Here is a 21,072-nt window from a genome sequence, read left to right as displayed (position 1 = left end):
CCTTGTGGTGTTTCAATGGCTCCGGCCTCTTCCAGGGGACCCGAGCAGCGTTGGCCAGGAAAATATTTTCCCTGGACTGGGTGAGCTTGGTATATGTTGTGAACATGGGCTTGAATTTATCCACAGACTTATTCTTCTTTTGACCGTGCTGGCTGTTTTCACCGTTTCCCTTTCTTTTGCCCCCGCCAGGCTGGTTGTTCTGCGCGTCGCCGGGAATTGCCACCGCGATCTCCGTCCCTGCCCCAGCGGGCTTCTCGGGAACCTGGCTGGTCCCCGCGGCTGAAGCTTCAGCTTCTTCTAAGTTTATCCATTCTTGGGCTCTGTTAAGGAATTCGTTAACCGAGCCGACTCCCTTCCTCTGAATATCTTTCCACAGGTCTCCTTCGACCAGGATTCCGGTTCTCATGGCCATGAGCTTAGAGCTATCGTCAGCGTCCCGAGCTCGAGCAGCGACATTCGCGAATCTGCTCAAGTAGGCTTTTAGCGTTTCACCGGGCTGTTGTCTCACGTTAGCTAGGGAATCTGCCTAGATTCGGGCGGCCTGGGAGGCGCGGAATGCCCTTTTGAAGTCAGCTGAAAAAGTCTTCCAGGAACTGATTGACTGTCTTTTACTTTGCTTGAACCACTGCCTGGCAGGTCCGATCAGTGTGGAAGGAAAGATCAAGCAACGCAGCTCCGGGCCAATGTTATGAGCCATCATTAGGGTGTTGAACATCCCCAAATGATCCGACGGGTCCCCGTCCCCGTTGAACTTTGACAAATGGGGCATACAGAAACCAGATGGGTAGGCCGTCGCTTCTATATTGGGGGCGAAGAGTTCCATTTCGTCGCCAGAGTCATACTCGTCTTTTTCTTTTTCTGTCAGGAGCTTTCTCATCAGCTCCTCCATCTGAGTTAGGCGCTCGAGGGTTTTGTCCTGAGATCCTGGGTTATTCCGGGGCTGTTCCACAGCTCCGGACCCATTGTACACATTAGGTGGGTTGTTGCCCCTCCTATCTTGAGATAGGTTATTTGGGACATTCCCTCCATTACGTACTTCGGATCGGACTCCCGCCGAGCGGGCCTGCCTACCATCTTCGGTTCGATCGTCTCTGTGAGAGTTGAGGTCATCTCGGAGGTCGCCTCCCTGCGTAGTCTGGTGACTTTGTGCTGAACTCAGTCGCTGACGCAGGTCTCCTCCCGAGAGATCACTCCGGCGGCTACCGGTCCAGTGGCTCCTGCTGGATAGGCTTGGAGTGCGTCTTTGGCGGTTACGATCTGATCCTTCCCCTGGCACCCTGCTGCGCCAAGAAGGCCCAGCCGACGGCGGGTCTCTCCTACTACTCCCGTAGGCTGGGACGTCCCGAATGGGCTGAGGAGATGGGTATCTGATTGGAGAAGGAGGATGCCTGACTGGGGAGGCGATCCTAGTTCCGTCCGTACGGATCAAATTTGGCGGGGGCCTTTCGGCCCTGCCAGCTTGCTGGTCCTGCACAAGGCGAGCTGGACGAGGTGCAGGACGGTCTTCTGGGACGGGCTGGCGCTGCTGGCCTGCCCCGGATCTCCTTCGGGAGTTTCCTCGAGCTCTCCTGGGCGCCCTCGAGGAAGGTTGAGAGCTAGGGGTTGACGTCCTAACCGAACGGCTGTATTGCTGTTGTCTGACCCCAGGCATTTCCCTGAAGTTTGCCTCTTGATGGTGTGATGAAGGGGCGGAGTTGGCTGCATGAGGCCTGTCTGAACGGCTATGTCTGGACCGATTACTCCGGCGAGACTTAGGAGCCTCACCTTGCCTCTCTCCAACGTTAACGTTGGCTGTGAGAGGGGGTAGTCGGGCCAGAATATCCTGGATTTGCCGACCGGCTGTTGCCAACTGACTCCTCAGTTGAGCATTCTCCATCTCCACCGCAGTATAATAACACGGGTTCGGATTAGGTGGCCGGGGTGCTGAGCTACCAGTGTCGTCCTGGCCCGCCGGCTGCTTTCCTGTCCTCTGCTGGACTTCAGGAATTTGCTCATCAGGGATGGAAACATGGTGGGCATCCTACCCATCATGTTGTTCTATTTCGTTGCCATGCCTGGATCGAGTGGTCACCATAGTTGGATGTTTGTGGTAGCACTAATCGAACTTGCTCTCAATGAAAGCACCAAACTGTTGACGCAGTTCTTCGCCAACAGGTAATTAAGAGAAGAAGAGAAAGGGATTAGTGCTGAAAGTAGAACCGTCACAGATATGAAATCTTAGAGAATGAACTATGTGACTCAAGACACGTTTTTAAGTGGTTCCAAGGTTAAAATCCTTCTACTCCACTAGTCAATATTATTGATTTGGTTTACAAAGTATATGACTCTTCAGAGACTATTTTTTACAACCCCTATCAACTCCCAGGGTCCCCATATTTATAGGAGAAGGCACCTGGAAGTTGGTAGGGAGGTCATCACGTGACCTTACCATTGGTCATATCAACTCTGTAACATTTATGATTAATTCCTAAACCTGACACATAAGTATGGTCTAATCAGTATGTAAGGAGATAATGGGCCGCACGGCCCAACCCAGCCGTGGGTGTCTGAATGCGTACGTTCCTGATGCGTGCCCGGGAAGTCAGGGAGATATCGGACACGTGATGTCAGATATAGGCACGTTTATCTTGCGTGTGTTGACTTTACAAAGGGTCAGAGATCCACGAGCAGCAGCTCGCACAACGAGCTGCTTCACTGACCCAACCTTCGGCCTTAAGGACTCCTTCACCCAGTCTTGGGCAGCATTGGCGAGTTCTTGAGGATACCCCGAGCTAAGTGGGTACGAGCTGGAAAACAAAATCTCTGACCTGGGGAAGTTCTCTGACCTGCTAATCAGCCCGTGGGAAAACCAGGGCGTACAATGAGTACTAACAATTATGATGATGTAGCAACATAATGACTTGGTATAGCAAGTCATCAACAAATAAATATATTTTTTTTACATTAATTGCGAATTTAGTTTTTTTTTTTTTTGCATAATCACTACAACAATTTTGAGATTCAATGACTCCTTATAATGTCTTACATCAATGGTATAAGACATTAAAAATTATGAGGGATTTTAAATGTCTTATGTTGGGAGACATTGAAAGTTTTTATTAATTACTAAAATTGTAAGACATTAAAAGTGCAGGGAGACGTTTAAAATAGGGAGTCTAAACACGTGTCTGTGGAGACATCTAATGTCTCCCACTGAAAGATGTGCCACGTGTCCCACGTCTCCCAATGGAAGACGTGGGACACGTGGCACGTCTTCTAGTGGGAGACGTGAGATCTGTGTATATTTAAATAAAAATAAATAAAATAAGAGAAACAACCCACGATATCCCTCTTTTTCTCTCTTGCATTTATTATTAATTTAAACTAATCTATATATACTGCAGCATGAAAAAAGAAACTGAAGGTCACATTTCCATCACTCCCTCCCACATTTCCATCACTCTCTCCCATACATTTATTATTATTATTATTATTATTATTATTATTGTTATTATTATTATTATTATTATTAAATGTACATATTCTTCTCTCTCCCCAATGCACGATTATTATTATTAATATTATTATTATTATAATAATAAATGAAAACCTAACAACTACTTATCTCATTTCTCTCTCTCTCTCTTCCCTCTCAATAATATAGAACCCTAGCCGCCCCTTTCATTTTCATTTTCATCTTCATTTCTCATCTCTCATTCTCTTCTCCTCAAACATATCCCATCTCTCTCCCGATTATCTCAGCAACCCCATCACACTTCTCTCAAACTCTCTTTCACAAGGGAGGAGGCCAGAGTGCTAGTAAACGGTGGTTGCAAATCCATGGGTCACGGTAGTGAGGGCTCGCAGAGGTGAAGACTTGGCGCGGTGGTAGTTTTGTATTTTGTATTAATTTGACTTTGTATATTGTATTAATTGTTGTTGGCTTAATTTGTGGTATTTTTTTAATATGTTTATATTATTTTATTGAATATTAGAATAATTTTAGTATTAATTTTATTTTTTATTAAAAAAGTGTTGATTTAAGTTTTATTAATAATTTTCAATTTCAATTTAAATAAAAATATCAATATAAATTTGTTTTATTAATAAATATATATTTTAAATATATTAATAATACAAATATATATTATTTAAAAATAAAAAAACAGTTTGACTTTCAACTTCTTCCATTGGGAGACGTGGGAAGTCTCTCACCTCTCCCAATAGGAGACATTGAAAGTGACTTAGTGACTTTCAATATCTCCCATTGGGAAAGGTGAGAGACTTCTCACTCACTTTCATTGTCTCCCATTGGGAGAGGTGAGAGACTTCCCACGTCTCCCAGTGGGAAAGGTTGAAAGTTAATGTTTTTGGACACCTTTCAACATCTTCCACTAGGAGACGTGGGATGTCTCTCACCTCTCTCATTGGGAGAGTGAAATATATACTTATAATGACCTCACCTACAACGTCTTCCCCTATGAGAGACATTGTAGACTTTCAATATCTCCCAAATATAGTCATAAAACTCCTATTTTGTTGTAGTGAATTAATGTGTTTCCAACCAATGAAAGACACTAGCGATATTTAGAAATTGACATGCATTTGAAAAATGAAAAGTTTACAATATTATATTTTTATAATAAATACACGTTTTTTATTAGGTAACCCTTCCAAAAATTTGAAAAAATCAAAATTTATTTTTAGAAATATTAATTAACAACTATAATTATGGAATATTGATCTTAATCTAATGATTAATATTAAAGTAATCATCCATGAGTAGTAACCATTAAGAGTGCACACATATATTTATATATAATAAGTATGTAGATAACGAAAATTCTTGATTTTAACGGTTTTTATTTTTTTTACGTTAACTTTAACGAAATATTTTTATATTTAACTGTAGATTGTAAACATGACTTAAACTTAAATAAAATTAAAAAAATAAATAATTAAACAAATTATAATATGATATTTTTGAGATATTTTACGATGATAATTATTTAATAATAATAAAACCATATATTTTATAACTTAAATAAAATTTAATTAAACTTTAACTCAATATATATTAAACATATAATATATAATCTTTTGTTGTCACTGAAAAATTAAAAAACTAGAACAAATATAAACTTAAACAAAAATTAATTAATTAATTAATTGAAAAATGATATTTTTCTGATAATTTAAATAATTAAATCATATTTATTTTAAAATAATAAAGGCATACATCATTTTTTTTATCTTATAAATTTGTGTGATAAATTATTTTTTATCAAGTGATTGAAGCTCTTTATCTTCATCAAATTCACCAAAAGACATTGTGAGGTGTATTAGAAACTAAAAATAATTGATGCATATATACTACTATCTACACTATGCTTTTTCTATTCTTATTTTATTTCAATTATTAATTTTTTTTAAATATTATTGTTATCCAATAAATTAGCATTTGTGACGTGGCGAATAATCTCTTGACACGTGGCTGACACCTGGAGCGTCTGCTAGAGTATCGACCAGGAGACACACCAGAAGCAGGACAGACCTATCTTTACCACGACCAGACTGGTCGGTGGTTCCGTTGGCAAAACAACATTTATGGAAAGATCTTATGAATCCCGAATTTATCTCATGCAATCTTCTGAATATCCCATGATTCAGGGGATAATATCTGTAACAATATTGGGCAACCCTCCATGAGCCTATAAATAGCAGGAGATGGCTCATGGGAAGGGACTTTTGGAGCCCGGAAATCATAGAGATTATAGAAATTATCTGAGTAAACTTGTATTGTTAAGGAGGAGTGTTGAAACTCATTGAACCCAAGTTCTCTGATCACACTTTTGATCCCATATCAATATTATTCTAAGTGGACGTAGGTCATTACCAGATCCTGGGGCCGAACCACTATAAATTACTGTGTTTTCTTTACTTTTGTCATTACGTTATTATCTATACATATTCGTCTATATCATTCATATTTTGACTCCGTGTCAGTTAGCTAAATCGTGGGTCAACATTCTGGTGCTTTCATTGAGAGGACGATTCATCGTTGTTGATAAAACTAATGGCGAAAGCAGGGAAGAAAGCTGCTCAGACCGCCGCCGCTGCACCGTCGAATCCGCCACCTCCTCCTCCCCCTGCAAGCATGGCGGAAGATGAGCCGCAGCTAGATTTTGAAGAGGGGGAAATGGACGATGCGACTTTGAGGAGCACCTTGGGCACGTTGTAGGAAGAGTTGGCTAGTCTGAGAGCCAATCAAGAGACTGCCGCAGAAGCTATGGCAAGGCAGCAGCAGGAACTTGATCGTCAGCGGGCGGAGTTAAGCGAGAGACAAGCGGAGGTGGATCGCCGCCAGACCGAGGCCATGGCAGCCCTTGAAGCGGCCTTGCTGTTGGCCAGAAATCAGGCCGCGCCTGCCTCGCAGCCTAATCAACCTGAAAATGGGCCACCCCAGGGAGGTCCCAATCCTAGCCCACCGGTCCATCCTTCAAGTCCGCAAAGTCCTGAACAGCCCCAGATGCCTCATGACGATGTTCCACTGGACCCCGAGGCAGATCCTCCATCCCACGCTGCTCGAGGTAATCCCCCGGAGCAAAGGCAGAATAGGGCCGAGCGACAGCCTCGTAGTCCTAGACTCCGCGAGAATGATGGGCCACACCAAGCGAACAGGGGTCACTACCCTCCTGGTAACAGGAGAGACTCGGAGTTAGGCTCTGCGGTCCGTGAATCCCAACGGCATGATAATGCACGGGGACATCGCGACCAGCGCAGGCCACCCTCTAACGCTCGGGGTGTTTCTGCCAGAGACGGGAATAGAGGGAACAACCAGTCTTACCACAGCCAGTCAAAGTTCAAAGATGGCCACGGCTACAATGAGGCTGACTCAGGCAAGGACAATGCTGATGGGAGGAACGGAAATAGAGGTAAGAGCAGGAGCCAAATACCTCAAGATGATCAACCAAATAGACAAGATGCTGGGGGGCAACCCAGGCAAAATAATGTCTTCAACCGGCTCGGAGGTAGCGAGCAACGGAGAAGAGAGGAAGATCTAAGAGACATACTCAATGATCGTCGAGAGAATCATGGTGAGAACATCCCCCCAGCAGCAGAGACCGTAGCTATTCCTACTGCGTTGCAAGCCCAGATAGACGCACTAAATCAGGTTGTGCAACAGCTGGTCGGAGGAAGGACCTCTTACATCGACCACGATAGAAGAAAAGGCACTCCATTTATCCAAAGAATAGCCAACGCAGAGACTCCCGGCAAGTTCAAGATGCCTACGCTCCCAAACTTTGATGGATACGGGGATCCCGTCTCGCATGTGAATAAGTTTGAAATCCAGATGGACATTCAGAAAGTGTCCGAAGACGCTCGGTGCAGGATCTTTCCTGCAACACTTTCTGAAGCCGCACAGGAATGGTTCTTTAAGTTCCCACCTGCAAGCATAGTTTCCTGGGAAATGTTCGTAAGGGAGTTCTACGGACAGTTCTACGCAGGTCGTGTCCACCCGACCGAAGCAAAGCAACTGGTCGAGATCCGCCAGCAGGATGGAGAATCACTGAAGGATTACATCCAGCGCTTTATGCGAGCGGCAGCCGGAGCAAAGACAGTCGGGGACGAAGGAAAAATGATGGCTATAACCGCGGGAGTGAGGCGCCGTTCGCCCCTATGGAAAATTCTTCGTAAGGATGGGGTTAGAACCACCCAGGAGTTCTTAGACTGAGCTGATCGGTATATCAAGCTCGAAGAAGCCATTGCCGATGATGGAAAACCCTCGAACAAGGGTAAGAAGGCTGCCGAACCCGCCAATGGCACCAAACCAAATGGCAACGGCAAGGGCAACGGAAACGGCAACGGAAATGGCAAGAATGGTGGGAAACGGCCACACAATGAGCCTTCCACCTCCGACAATAAACGAGCCAAGGGTAATCGTTATGAACCTAGGTTCACTAACTACACTGCCCTCGTTGAGTCTCGAGGAGAGGTTTACCAGGCCACAAGCTCTAGTGTGCCCTACAAGAAACCTGGGCCCATTCGAAAAGACATTTCAAAAAGAGACACTACCAAATTCTGTCGTTACCATAACGACTACGGACATGACACTAATGAATGCAACCAGCTAAAAGATGAAATTGAGTTCCTCATTAGACAAGGACACTTGAGAAGGTACGTACGGGCCTCGGGAACTTCCCAACGAGAAGCTCCAGGTGGCAACGAGCAGACGTCCACACGCCAACGCTCGCCACCATTACAGCCTGCCCCCATAGCCGGAACACTCTTAACCATCTGTGGAGGCCCGCACCTCGCAGGAAATAGCGGAAAGGCTAGAGAACGATATGCTCGAACTCTACGCCACGACCAGGACATTGAGATGATGACTGTGGAGGACCGAGCGCCGAAAAAGGCCCGCTCAGAGGAGTGCGGGATAACCTTCTCTGAGGGCGATGCCCAACACGTCCGGTTCCCACATTCCGATCCGCTGGTCGTGGATATCCAAATGGCCAATATGATGGTAAAAAGAGTACTGGTCGATACAGGAAGTTCAGTGAACATCCTGTATAAATCAATGCTGGAACGCATGAAGCTGTCCGTGAAGGACTTGGAGCCCTGCAATCAAACCATATATGGCTTCTCGGGAGAAGGACTCGCACCAGCCGGAATGATCAAACTCCCAGTGACAACGGGTACAACGCCTGCCTCAAGGACATTACTCGCCACTTTTGTAGTGGTCGATTGTCCTTCAGCGTATAACGCCGTTATTGGAAGACCCATACTGGTTGAACTGAGGGCCATCATCTCCATGTGGCATCTAGCCATGAAATTCCCAACGGACGCAGGGGTAGGATGCGTTTTGGGAAACCAAAGGGAAGCCAGGGAATGCTATAACGCCTCGATCACAAAGGCAAAAAGTGGAGCATCGAGGAGCGCTACCCCAGAACGATTGCAGATGACGGAGAACAGACAAACCCAATCAGGTGGAAAAGTCACCAAATAGAGTGTTGCCCAAAGTGAGGATATAGATTTGGATCCTCGCTTTGGGGATTTTGAAGAAAATGTTGGACCCGTCGAGGACCTGGAGGAGGTCCAGCTCGATGAAAAAGACCCGACCCGAATCGTAAGGGATGGGAAGAATTTAGAACCTACCGCAAAGCAGGCGCTGGTGGAATTCTTGCAAGAGAACCAGGAAGTTTTCGCCTGGTCGCATAAAGACATGGTCGGAATAGATCCTGCAGTGATCAGCCATATCCTGAACGTGAACAAAGTCTTTCCACCGGTGCAACAAAAAAGAAGGCTGCTCGATAAAGACAGATCGAGAGCCTTGAAAGAGGAAGTCGAAAGACTTAAAGAAAATGGGTTCATCAGGGTGGTGTTTTATCCATCACGGGTCTCCAATCCGGTGCTGGTCCCCAAGCCTAACGGCAAATGGCGGACCTGTGTGGATTTTACAAACCTCAATAAAGCCTACCCAAAAGACTGCTTCCCACTCCCGAGGATCGACCAGCTAGTCGATGCAACTGCTGGGCATGAGATCCTTTCGTTCATGGATGCGTATTCAGGCTACAATCAGATCAGCATGCATCCCCCTGATGAGGATCATACCAGCTTTCGGACCGATACGGGCTTATATTGTTACAAGGTAATGCCTTTTGGACTAAAAAACGCAGGTGCGACTTACCAACGACTGGTCAACCACATGTTCAAGGAGCTGATCGGAGTAAGCATGGAGGTATATGTGGATGACATGCTGGTAAAGTCCGAGAAGGCTGAAGGACATGTGAAGGATTTGCGAAGGTGCTTTGATGTGTTAAACAAGTACCATATGAAGTTGAATCCCCTCAAATGTTCCTTTGGAGTCGGGTCAGGAAAGTTTTTGGGGTTTATAGTGAATTCAAGGGGAATCGAGGCCAACCCTGACAAGATAAAAGCCCTGATCGATATGAAGTCGCCAGGAAAGATCAAGGATGTCCAAAGCCTGACCGGAAGGATAGCTGCCCTTAGTAGATTCATCTCAAAATCAACTGACAAGTGCGTTCCATTCTTCAATCTACTTAGGGGAAATAAGAAGTTTGAATGGACGGAAGACTGCGAGCAAGCATTCCAGACAATAAAGGCTCATATGTCGCAACCTCCCATCCTATCAAAACCAATCGAAAGAGAGACTTTGTATATTTATCTGGCGATTACCGAAGTTGCTGCTAGTGCAGTACTGATACGGGAGGAAGAAGGTGTGCAGAAAGCTGTTTACTACGTTAGCAAAAGGCTGATCGGTGCAGAATTGAAATATCCACCGATCGAAAGATTAGCATATTGCCTAATTCTAGCCTCCCGAAAGTTGCGACCGTACTTCCAAGCCCATCCTATCACGGTTCTGACCGACCAGCCCCTTCGGCAAGTCCTCCAAAAACCCGAGGCGGCTGGACGACTGTTAAAATGGGCGGTCGAATTGGGACAGTTCGACGTAACTTATTCACCGCGAGCAGCAATAAAAGGGCAAGCCTTAGCCGATTTTATTGCGGAGTTCACCGAACTCCCCAGTAACGAGCTGTGCAAACAGCCTGAAGCGCCCATGCCTCAAGACAAGACTCCTTCGTGGAAACTATTCACAGATGGATCATCTAATGAATCTCACGCTGGAGCGGGAGTGATATTGATAACGCCCGATGGGCATCGATTTCACTGCGCAATCAGGTTTGACTTCGCAGCGTCAAACAATGAAGCGGAATACGAAGCACTCCTCGCTGGACTGAGAATGGCTAGGGATATGAACATAAAAACGCTCGATATTTACAGCGACTCTCAGCTGGTCGTGAATCAAGTCCTGGGAGAATATCAAGCGCGAGGGTCAAAAATGATGGCCTACCTTAATAAAACAAAAGATTTGCTAGCACAGTTTACAAAATACACCCTCCAGCAGATTCCGCGAGACCAAAATTCGAATGCAGACGCCTTGGCCAAACTTGCAAGTGCTAAAGACGCTGACACCTTGAACATAGTCCCAGTAGAGAGATTAAGTGAACCAAGCATTGATGCGACCGAAGTCAGCATGGAAATTCGAATAGAAGATACATGGATGGCGCCTTACCTGGAATATCTGACAAATGGGACATTGCCAGCAGATAGAAATAAGGCCAGAACTCTGCAAAGACAAGCTGCTAGGTACATACTGCTCGACGGTGTTATGTACCGAAGAGGATATTCAATGCCACTGCTCAGGTGCATTACATCAGAAAAAGCTAAGGAACTCATGAAAGAGGTGCATGAAGGCTTTTGCGGAGATCACGCTGGGGGGCAGAGTTTGGCGAAAAAAATTCTCCGACAGGGCTATTTTTGGCCAACGATGAACGAGGATTCAATGGAGTACGTACGAAGGTGTGATAAATGTCAGAGGTTCTCCAAAATCCCACGAGCAGCTCCAAACGAGCTAAAGCAGATGCAGAGCCCGTGGCCTTTCGCAATATGGGGAATAGATTTAATTGGATCCCTGTCAACAGGAAAAGGAGGAGTAAAGTACGCAGTTGTGGCAATTGATTACTTCACAAAATGGGTCGAAGCTGAACCACTCGCAACCATCACAACCAAGAAAGTTCTCGACTTTGTCATCAAGAACATTGTGTGCCGGTATGGTTTGCCCAGAAAAATAGTATCAGACAACGGAACCCAATTTGACAGCGACCTGTTCACCGATTTCTGCGAAAGGCATGGGGTAATTAAGAGATTTTCTTCAGTCGCACACCCCCAAGCGAATGGGCAAGTCGAAGCTGTAAACAAAACCCTCAAGGACACCCTGAAGAAAAGACTCGAAGAAGCTAAAGGAGCATGGCCAGAACAACTACCTGAAGTCCTCTGGTCGTATAGAACATCTCATCGAACAGCCACAGGACGTACCCCATTTTCCTTAGCTTATGGGTATGAGGCCATGTTACCCGTTGAGATAGATCCCCCCTCACATCGGCGTTTAACGTACAATCAAGATCAAAACAGCCAGCTAATGCTGGAGTCCTTAGACTCAATTGATGAGATACGAGAAAAATCTCAACTCCGAGTTGCTGCTTATCAGCAAAAAGTCGCCCGGTACTTTAACTCCAAAGTTAAAGAAAGAAGATTCAACGTCGGAGACTTGGTGTTACGACAAGTTTTCTTGAATACCCGCGACCCCACTGCTGGCGTGCTCGGACCTAACTGGGAAGGACCTTACCAGATTGAAGAAGTCCTTCACCCAGGCACCTACAAACTTGAACGCTTAAACGGAGATCTCGTTCCACGTTACTGGAATGGAGAACACCTGCGCAAGTATTATCAATAAACAACCCTTCTTAAAGGACTGGCTTGTTCAAATTTTTCTATTAATTTTTACAAGTTTTGCGAAGAGGGTTAGCCACGGTGTATGGCTAACTGCTCGTATATGTAAGATTCTGTTTCAGAATCATTCGTAAAGACATGATTAGTCTATTTTTAATACGAAATTATAAGGGACTGTGCTCAGCCAGTCGTTCTTGCCAACCTTTGTGAATTTACATTTACAAGTATTTGTTCATTACGTGTGTTGTTTTGCTGTATTATAAGTAGCATTTTTTCGCACGAACAGGAATGTTCGGACAGGCCATGGTCAAGGCAAGTGACCAAGGACCTCAAGCTCCTCGATCACTTGGGGGGCATATAAGGCACATCGATAGCAAAGCATACTCTCAAGGTATGTAAACACATGAACAAAATGAGTGAAAGCATGCTTCAAGTACTTAGAGTATTTTTTCAAAATATATGTTTCGATAAATCATGCCAAAGTACTATGCTAAGTTCGGTCATACGGACAAACGTTATAATAAGTAAAAATATTATAGCACCAAGAGTTAAGCTTTTACACCGCAAGCATTGCTGCTTGAATGTGATTGTTCAAACAAAAAGATTTACTGCCCGTGCAGCAAAGTTTAAAAAGAAACTGTTGTTTTTACATTGCGACCCGTGGGTCGCATGTTCGAAAAGAAAGAAAGACAGTTAAATAAATTAAGAGGCATGGGGGGCAGGAGGATCCTGGGCAGCAACTTGGTCAGTCTCTTCCTCGATGGTTTCTTCGTCCAAACCAACGACGCTTGGGGTTGCAGGAATCGCGGCTCTTGCCTCCTCTTCAGCCAGTTGAGCAGCGCACCGAGCCAACTCCACAACTCTGACTTCCTCTGAAAGGTAGCTGAAGTCAGCACCCTGATTGTGTTTCCAGAAGTTATAGAAACATCGGAGTGTCGTCCTTTTGTACTTTTCCAGATTCTTGGAGTTGTCAAGCTCCGACTGCTGCACCTTGCCCTCGAGAGTGGCAATAGTCTCATCCTTAGACTTGACTACCCCCTCCAGATGCTTGATTTCGCGGAGATGAGTTTTGTTGTACGACCGGTACTCTTCCCTCAGCTTAACCGCTGCATCTTTTGCAGCTTCAGCCGTGGACAGTTTGGTCACCGCTGCATCCCTCTCTCGGACCACCGTCTCCAACTCCTTAGCATGTTTGGCCTCAGCAGCCGAAAGCTCCTGAGCCGCCTTCACCTGATGTTTCTCGAGAACTTTAGCCTCAATCTGCTCAAAGTAGGCCTGGGCTCGGGTACGAGCAGTAATGGCAGAAAGTAAGGCCTATAAACGAAAGAAAAAGAAGTCAAGACTTATCACGAGGGCTGAAAAAACAAAGACTCAAGGAATAAAGAAATACTTACGCTGGAGATCTCGTTCAGAGCCCTGTTCAGGATCTGATCGACTGGTAGCTCTTCAGCTTGGATCATAGCGGCCCCAATACGCTCACCTTTGCCTATGCGTTCAATTCGATCCTTAGCAGATCGGATGGTACGGCTCACAAGCCTGGCCTCATGAGCCTCTTCGCGAGAAAGATGCTCCCTAGCAGGCGTAGGTGGAGGGTTGGACCGAGCAGGGGTGTTTTGCTATTCAGAAGGAGCTGAAGGAGGGGTAGGAGTTCGCCCAGTTGGCGCAGGACTTTGCCCAGTTGGTGTGCCCTGAGGAAGGTCTTCTGTTCGACTCTTCTTGGCTGAAGGGCCTTGAATGGTTTCACCAGCTCGTTTCTTTGACCTCCGTTGAAGTTGAGGGACTTCCTCTTCCTCTTCGGCCTGGTACATGTCAAAGATATTGGGAGTCGACATATCTACATGAAAATAAACACAAGAGGTTAGTAAGGGAAGAAAAAGGTGAAAGTAAGTAATACAACATAAAGAAGATAATAAAGTGAATACCCGAGCTACAACTACTGGTCGCTACACTAGTGACTCTATTAATCATATACTCATTTTCTGGCATGAAGAAGTTTGGCCCTAGATTTGGAGCATATGAAAAGTTACCATCCCCGTCAAACATGTGACAGGGGATTGGCAGACCATTTAAAAGCGAAATAACGTTACCATTGTCATCAGAAGACTCTTCCAAGTCAACAACTGGTTCTGTGGCCTTTTCTTTCCCCTTGCCTTGGGGAGCAGAAGGCCTTTCTGCAGAAGGGCTGCCCGTGGATTCCCTGATCGTAACTCCTGTTGGCCTCCCCCTTGGAGAGGGCACAGGAGGTTGCTGCTCGGGAACCCCCCCGGCAGTAGGTTCGTCCGTTTCGGACCCTCTATTGTCATGGCGAGGAGCCAGAAGGCCAGACGACCTCAAATTCTTTTCTAGTGTCAAGGTCTTGACACATTTGGTTGCGGCAGACATCTTGGCCAGAGTCTCAGACCTTGACACCATGTCTTGTGTTGGGGTCGGGCGCAACCAGGGGCCTGAAAGGCAAATCAAGTTTGAGAAATGACGAAAGGAAATACTCTATGATAAAGTATCTACCAAGGCAAAGACAAATTTGTACCTCCTCTCGCGAAGGCCAAGTTGTTACTGGATATATCCGGAGTAAAGAAGTACTCCTTGTTGTAATGTCCCACGTTTGATATGTGGGTGGTGCCACTCAAAAACGTCCGGCCAGTTTCATGATGGCAGAAGTGAAAAAAGCTCGTCCCGTTGTGTTGAGGATTGGACTTGAGGTCAAAGAGGTAGTTAACCTCATGAGGTGAAGGTTCTGGCCATTTGTTAAGTTTGTATAGGACATAGAGTGCATCCAACATCCTATATCCGTTAGGGGTTATTTGAAAGGGAGCGACGCCGAAATAATTATCCACCCCCACAAAGAAAGGATGAAGAGGGAGATAAGCCCCCGCTTCAATGTGATACCGGGACCAGGCGCTGTTTGCTCCTCCTGGACGATTAGCCCTCTGCTCCGCAGTAGGACGTGTAATGGTTACCCCCGTTAGAGGGTATTTTCTGAAGCAGTTGGCGACCATTCGAAGGGTCATCGAACTGGCTGGAGGAGTGTACCACTCGACATCAGGCGGATTGCGATGACGAGGACGAGCCCTAGTTTGGATATTGGGGTCAGGAACAAGATTCTCTCGGCCACTGGTCGAGGGAGCCCCCGCCTGCGAATCAGGCTGGGCAGAAGAAGAAGGGTTACTTTCAGATTCGGGCATTTTCTTGCCAGAGGATTTTGAACGGGCCATTGAAGGAGAAGGGTGCGGTCTGGAAGAGGCTCGTGAGAAAGGTATCTGGTGGATATGATCGGCTGGTTGTTCTTCTCCCTCGAGCAGTTGGGCGAGGAGGTCGTCGTCGATGGGTCTCTCACCTCCCCACAAATCTGGCATCAAAATCTGCAAACAGAAGAATGGGGAGGCGAGGTCAGAGGAATCTAGGAGATTCTTAAAGTAACGCTGGTCGAGTAGAAAAGCTAAGCCTTTATATAATAGCATTCTAACTAAGTCTCTCTGTGCAAACAGTTTAAAAAACGGACCAAAAGGGTGAAAGTGAAAAGTTTTCCTGAAAAGCTTTTTCGACTCCCCTTACGACGGGAAAAAATTATTTCTAACTGGTTTAAAAAATCGAAATGCTACTTCGATCCTACGTCCTGAAAAGCACTAATCATGGGTTTTAAACCTACTCAAAAGCCTACTTTGCCTACAAAAACATCTTGTCTACAGGCGTTCAAAAAACCAGAAACCAAGAGATTCAAACAGTACACCATTTAAAAGCATGCACCACGAAAGGTTAGAAGCATGGAGTTTCAAAGTAACTTACCAAGGAAAGTGGTCGTGAAGATGGAAGTGAGAGTTTCGGGAGTCAATGAGCCCACCATCTGATCCTACAGCACAAAGGAATGTTCGCCGGAGAGAGTAAAGCTCTGGTTTTTAGGGTTTTCGACAGAGAGGTGACGTGCGTAAAAAGAAAAGAAGTGGCTCAAGTAACCTTATATAAGTTTGTCTTTGGTATTCAAAAGGCGTGATCATTAGTTTTCCATTTTCGAAGTATGGGGAAGCGTAATGGCCATCAAAATTGTTTCTGGGAAACTAAAAAGCCTTGATTAGACAGGAGTGGTTTGCTTTTTTCAAGAACGCACGAAGGGCTCTGACACGTCAGGAGGGGTTACCGAAGGGTCGTTCGCTCAAAGTTTATTTACTGTTCGTGGTAAATAAACTTTGGGGGGCAAATGTTATCCAATAAATTAGCATTTGTGACGTGGCGAATAATCTCTTGACACGTGGCTGACACCTGGAGCGTCTGCTAGAGTATCGACCAGGAGACACACCAGAAGCAGGACAGACTTGTCTTTACCACGACCAGACTGGTCGGTGGTTCCGCTGGCAAAACAACATTTATGGAAAGATCTTATGAATCCCGAATTTATCTCATGCAATCTTCTGAATATCCCATGATTCAGGGGATAATATTTGTAACAATATTGGGCAACCCTCCATGAGCCTATAAATAGCAGGAGATGGCTCATGGGAAGGGACTTTTGGAGCCCGGAAATCATAGAGATTATAGAAATTATCTGAGTAAACTTGTATTGTTGAGGAGGAGTGTTGAAACTCATTGAACCCAAGTTCTCTTATCACACTTTTGATCCCATATCAATATTATTCTAAGTGGACGTAGGTCATTACCAGATCCTGGGGCCGAACCACTATAAATTACTGTATTTTCTTTACTTTTGTCATTACGTTATTATCTATACATATTCGTCTATATCATTCATATTTTGACTCCGTGTCAGTTGGCTAAATCATGGGTCAACAATTATTATATTTTTCATATATATGTCATGTAACCATGTAAATATATATCTATGTCAATGTTTTGTTTAGATGTCATATATATAGAGATTATTGATATAAATAATTATATATACTATAGAATTATAATTCATTCTATTATATCTATATATATTTAAAAAAAAACACTGAATCAATTTTTATTAAAATTATAGACAATGTTTACAACTTTACAACTAAGCAAGCGTGCATTGCATATTACTTCTACCTATAATATAATATATATATATGTATATGGAAGAATTCTCAATGGTTACTACCCATAGATAGGTACTAACAATTATGATGATGTGACAACATAGTAACTTAGTATAGCAAGTTACCAGTAGGTAAATATTTTTTTTCTACATTAATTTTGAATTTTTATATATAATGCTTAACTAAGATTTTTTTATTTCTTTAATTTAATAAATATGTGTTCGCCATGTAATCAGGTAGCCTTTCTATAAATTTAAAAAAATCAAAATTTCATAAAAAAAATAATAATCATAATTAACAAGATAAATATTTTGTTTTTATAAATTACGGACTAATTGTTTCTCAAACTATGTCCAACAAAAAAAAAATTAGACCCGTCATTTGAAAGAGATTAGAATAAGTTATACACTTTATAACAACTTTAGTTGTTAGCATTTTGCTGAAATACTATATTGTTATTTCAAATGATATAATTTACAATTCCAAAAAAATAAAAATAGCTAACCCCTTTTCAAATGAGTATATAAAATTTAGTGATTAACCACAATAATGATAAATAATTTACTGTGCATTTCGCTTTCAGAAAGCATTGTCCCTAAAAAAAACGTTTACAAAGCAGTCATTTGAACTATCTTGAGTAATAATAATAAAAAAAAAGTTATTTAGGATTTTTACCTCCCGAACTATTATCACTACCGTATCGTGCCCTTTAATTTTTTTAGGCCGTTAAAAATTCTCCCCGAAATATTCACAGTAATGTAAAAATAGACTTCCGTTAACTTTCAACACAGAATGCTGACATGGCTCTTTACATACTGATGTGTCTTGGCCATGTCAGCGCCATGTGTGTAATTTTATTGTTTTTAAATATAGTTTTTATTTTTTTTAATATATAAAAAGGGGTTTAATTTATTAATTCTATTTTTTAGTGTTTAATTCATTAATTTTTAATATGATTATAGATTTTTTAATTTTAAAATTACACACATAGTGCTGATATGACCAAGACACATTAGCATATAAAGAGTCATGTCAGCTTTCTGTTAGCCACATGTGTTAAAAGTTAACGGAAGTCTTTCTTTACATTACTGTAAATATTTCGGAGGAATTTTTAACAGCCTGAAAAAATTAAGGAACACGATACGGTACTGATAATAGTTCGGGGTAAAAATCCTAAATAATCTAAAAAAAAAACTCAAAGTCCTATATATAATGTTCAACGCCTAAATAATTAATCTGTGTAAACAGCCTTTAGTGGTTGTTACAAGCAGATTAAATAAGTTATTTTACCCTTCTCCAAAATATCACGTGTCGAAAAAGGTTGCGTATAATATGAAAACTAAATTTAATAAAAATAGTATAAATAATGAATCAATAGTTTCAGACATTATAAAATAAGCTAGCGTGTGCAATTTATTTTTTCAAAAACTAACAGTACATTACCTGTAATCAATAAGTTTCTGCAAAAAGAAAAAATACTAATGATGTGAGAAACTTAATTGTAAAACCATACTCTAGGGGATTTCTCTTATTTTTTTGATAGCTGGATAGTTATAAATTCAAATTTTTTTATATGAGTGTGTACAATATAATAATTATAGTGAGTACCTTATTAGTTTTTGAAAAAATTATAATTTCAATATTTTTATATGAGTGTGTACAATATAGTTATAGTGGGTACATTATTAGATTTTGAAAAAATTTGAATAATTTACAATGTCAAAAACATAGTTTAAATATTTTGTTGTATCCGTGCTTATTTTTTATAGGCATATTTACTGAGAATGTTTGAGTCATGATTTCGGCATTACAAATTATACGAAATTAAAAAAAAAATAATGCAATGTCTACTATAACTACAATATATACTATTTATAAAAAAAATTGGAATTATAACGGTTTAAGAGCCAAAAAAACATGAAGAGCATAAAAGGGTGTAAAAAAGAACTAGCCCATAATATATATAAAAAAATTATATATATAAATAAATATAATATTATTTTTTTTAGATAAATAAATATAATACTCTTGGTAGATGGTTGATGTTACAATTATATAATATCTTATTTTGTCACGTTACATGTAGTATAAAATTCAAGTTTTACTTTTTGAAAACCATTAGTCACTGATAATTACGTACCCTACATGTATATATATAGAGATATATAGTGATAATTAAATATTTCATATAATAAACCTAATCTTGTAGTACACCTAATTTCAATACACACTATGCCTCATTATTACAATCGGAATAATCCTATCATATTATTGTTGTGTCTACTTAATATGTTATATTTTTGTGCCACTATCTATATAATATCAACATTTCCTATACATGATTGTTTATATTACATGTTGTAGTAAAATATATACAATATGTACGTACCAACAACTTCTATATATTGGTCCAAAAATAACACTATCATCTATAATAAAGTATAACTCTACATAGACTTGCAGACAGTTCACTTGGTTCATAATTAATAGCCAACTGATATGTCTACTTAATTACATTATACACTATTATATATATTGTACAGAAGCAAGACACAACTTTCGTTGTCGGGTCTTTTTCTCCTCCTACCCTATAATGTTTAATTTCGCTGTCGTTTAAACAATTTTTATTGCTAATATATATTATAAGCGCGCAGGTTCTTGAATCGTGCTTGCTTGAAAGCTGAAAACGACGAACAAATTGATAGCGTTCACACAAAATCATGGAAACTATGCACAGTTGAAGAAGTGGAAGACCTTAAAAGAGTATTCAGGCTCATTCCTTTATGGTCAACCGACATTCTCTTAACCACCACCATCGCCATGTTTAATAGCTTATCAACAATCCAAGCCCTAGCAATGGATAGGCAGGTGGTGGGCTCCATCAAAATCCCAGCTGGCACATTCCTAGCCTTCACACTTGTAACCACTGCCATCTCAATCTTCATCGTCGACCGTTACCTACTTAACAAGTGGCAAAATTTACGCGGCCGAGCTCTATCACCTTTTCAACGAATAGGGATCAGACACATCATTAACATAATAGGTATTGTGGAAATTGGCACAACCGAAGCAAAACGGCTCCACTTGGCACGAGCAGATCCATCCAAGTCAGTCGTGGCCATGTCAACCTTATGGCTCGTGCCAAGTCTAGTGATTGTAGGAATAGGCGAGGCATTTCATTTTCCTAGCCAAGTTGCATTGTATTACCAAGAATTTCCTGAATCGCTGAAAAGTACTTCAACAACTATCATATCACTATTAATTGGATTAGGATATTACCTTAGTGTGGTTGTCACTGATCTTATAGACCATACTACGGGTTGGTTACCTAATAACATAAATCAAGGAAGAGTAGATAATATGTATTGGTTTTTTGTGGTGATTGGAGTGCTGAATTTTGGATATTTTTTGGTTTGTACTAAATTGTACAAGTACCAAGTTTAACTATGTTGTTCATAATTAATGGTCTGCTGAAAACTACATGGAAGTACCTTCAGTAATTTTTTATTTTATATTTTAAGAAAATGTCAATTATATTATATATTAGTGATATAGTTTTGGGAATGAGTGATTTTATAATTTTTCATTGAAATTCCTATTTTAGTATTATTAAGTGATTAATTATACAACTTTCATCTCAAAGCAAAATATAACAAGTTATTGTAACACATTGAACAGTTGCTCTAGTAGATTTTTACTTTGTAATTGCAACTTTAGACAATAAAATGTAAATATAGAGAAATTTAAATGATACATGGAATTTTGA

General features: G+C 42.0%; 1 protein-coding gene across 1 annotated transcript in view; it reads left to right on the top strand.

Moving 5' to 3' along the window:
- LOC133796143 (protein NRT1/ PTR FAMILY 2.7-like) overlaps positions 1–20,750 on the top strand; it is a 38,537-nt gene extending 17,787 nt beyond the window's left edge. Inside the window, exon 2 of the mRNA XM_062233625.1 lies at positions 19,961–20,750. Coding sequence (XP_062089609.1) covers positions 19,961–20,750 — 790 coding nt within the window. The remainder of the gene's footprint in view (positions 1–19,960) is intronic.
- The last annotated feature ends 322 nt before the right edge of the window (positions 20,751–21,072 follow it).

Source organism: Humulus lupulus, chromosome 8 (assembly GCF_963169125.1).
Source record: "Humulus lupulus chromosome 8, drHumLupu1.1, whole genome shotgun sequence".
NCBI lineage: Eukaryota > Viridiplantae > Streptophyta > Magnoliopsida > Rosales > Cannabaceae > Humulus > Humulus lupulus.
The sequence above is the reverse complement of the archived record's forward strand: the minus strand, read 5'-3'. Positions and strand labels throughout refer to the sequence as shown.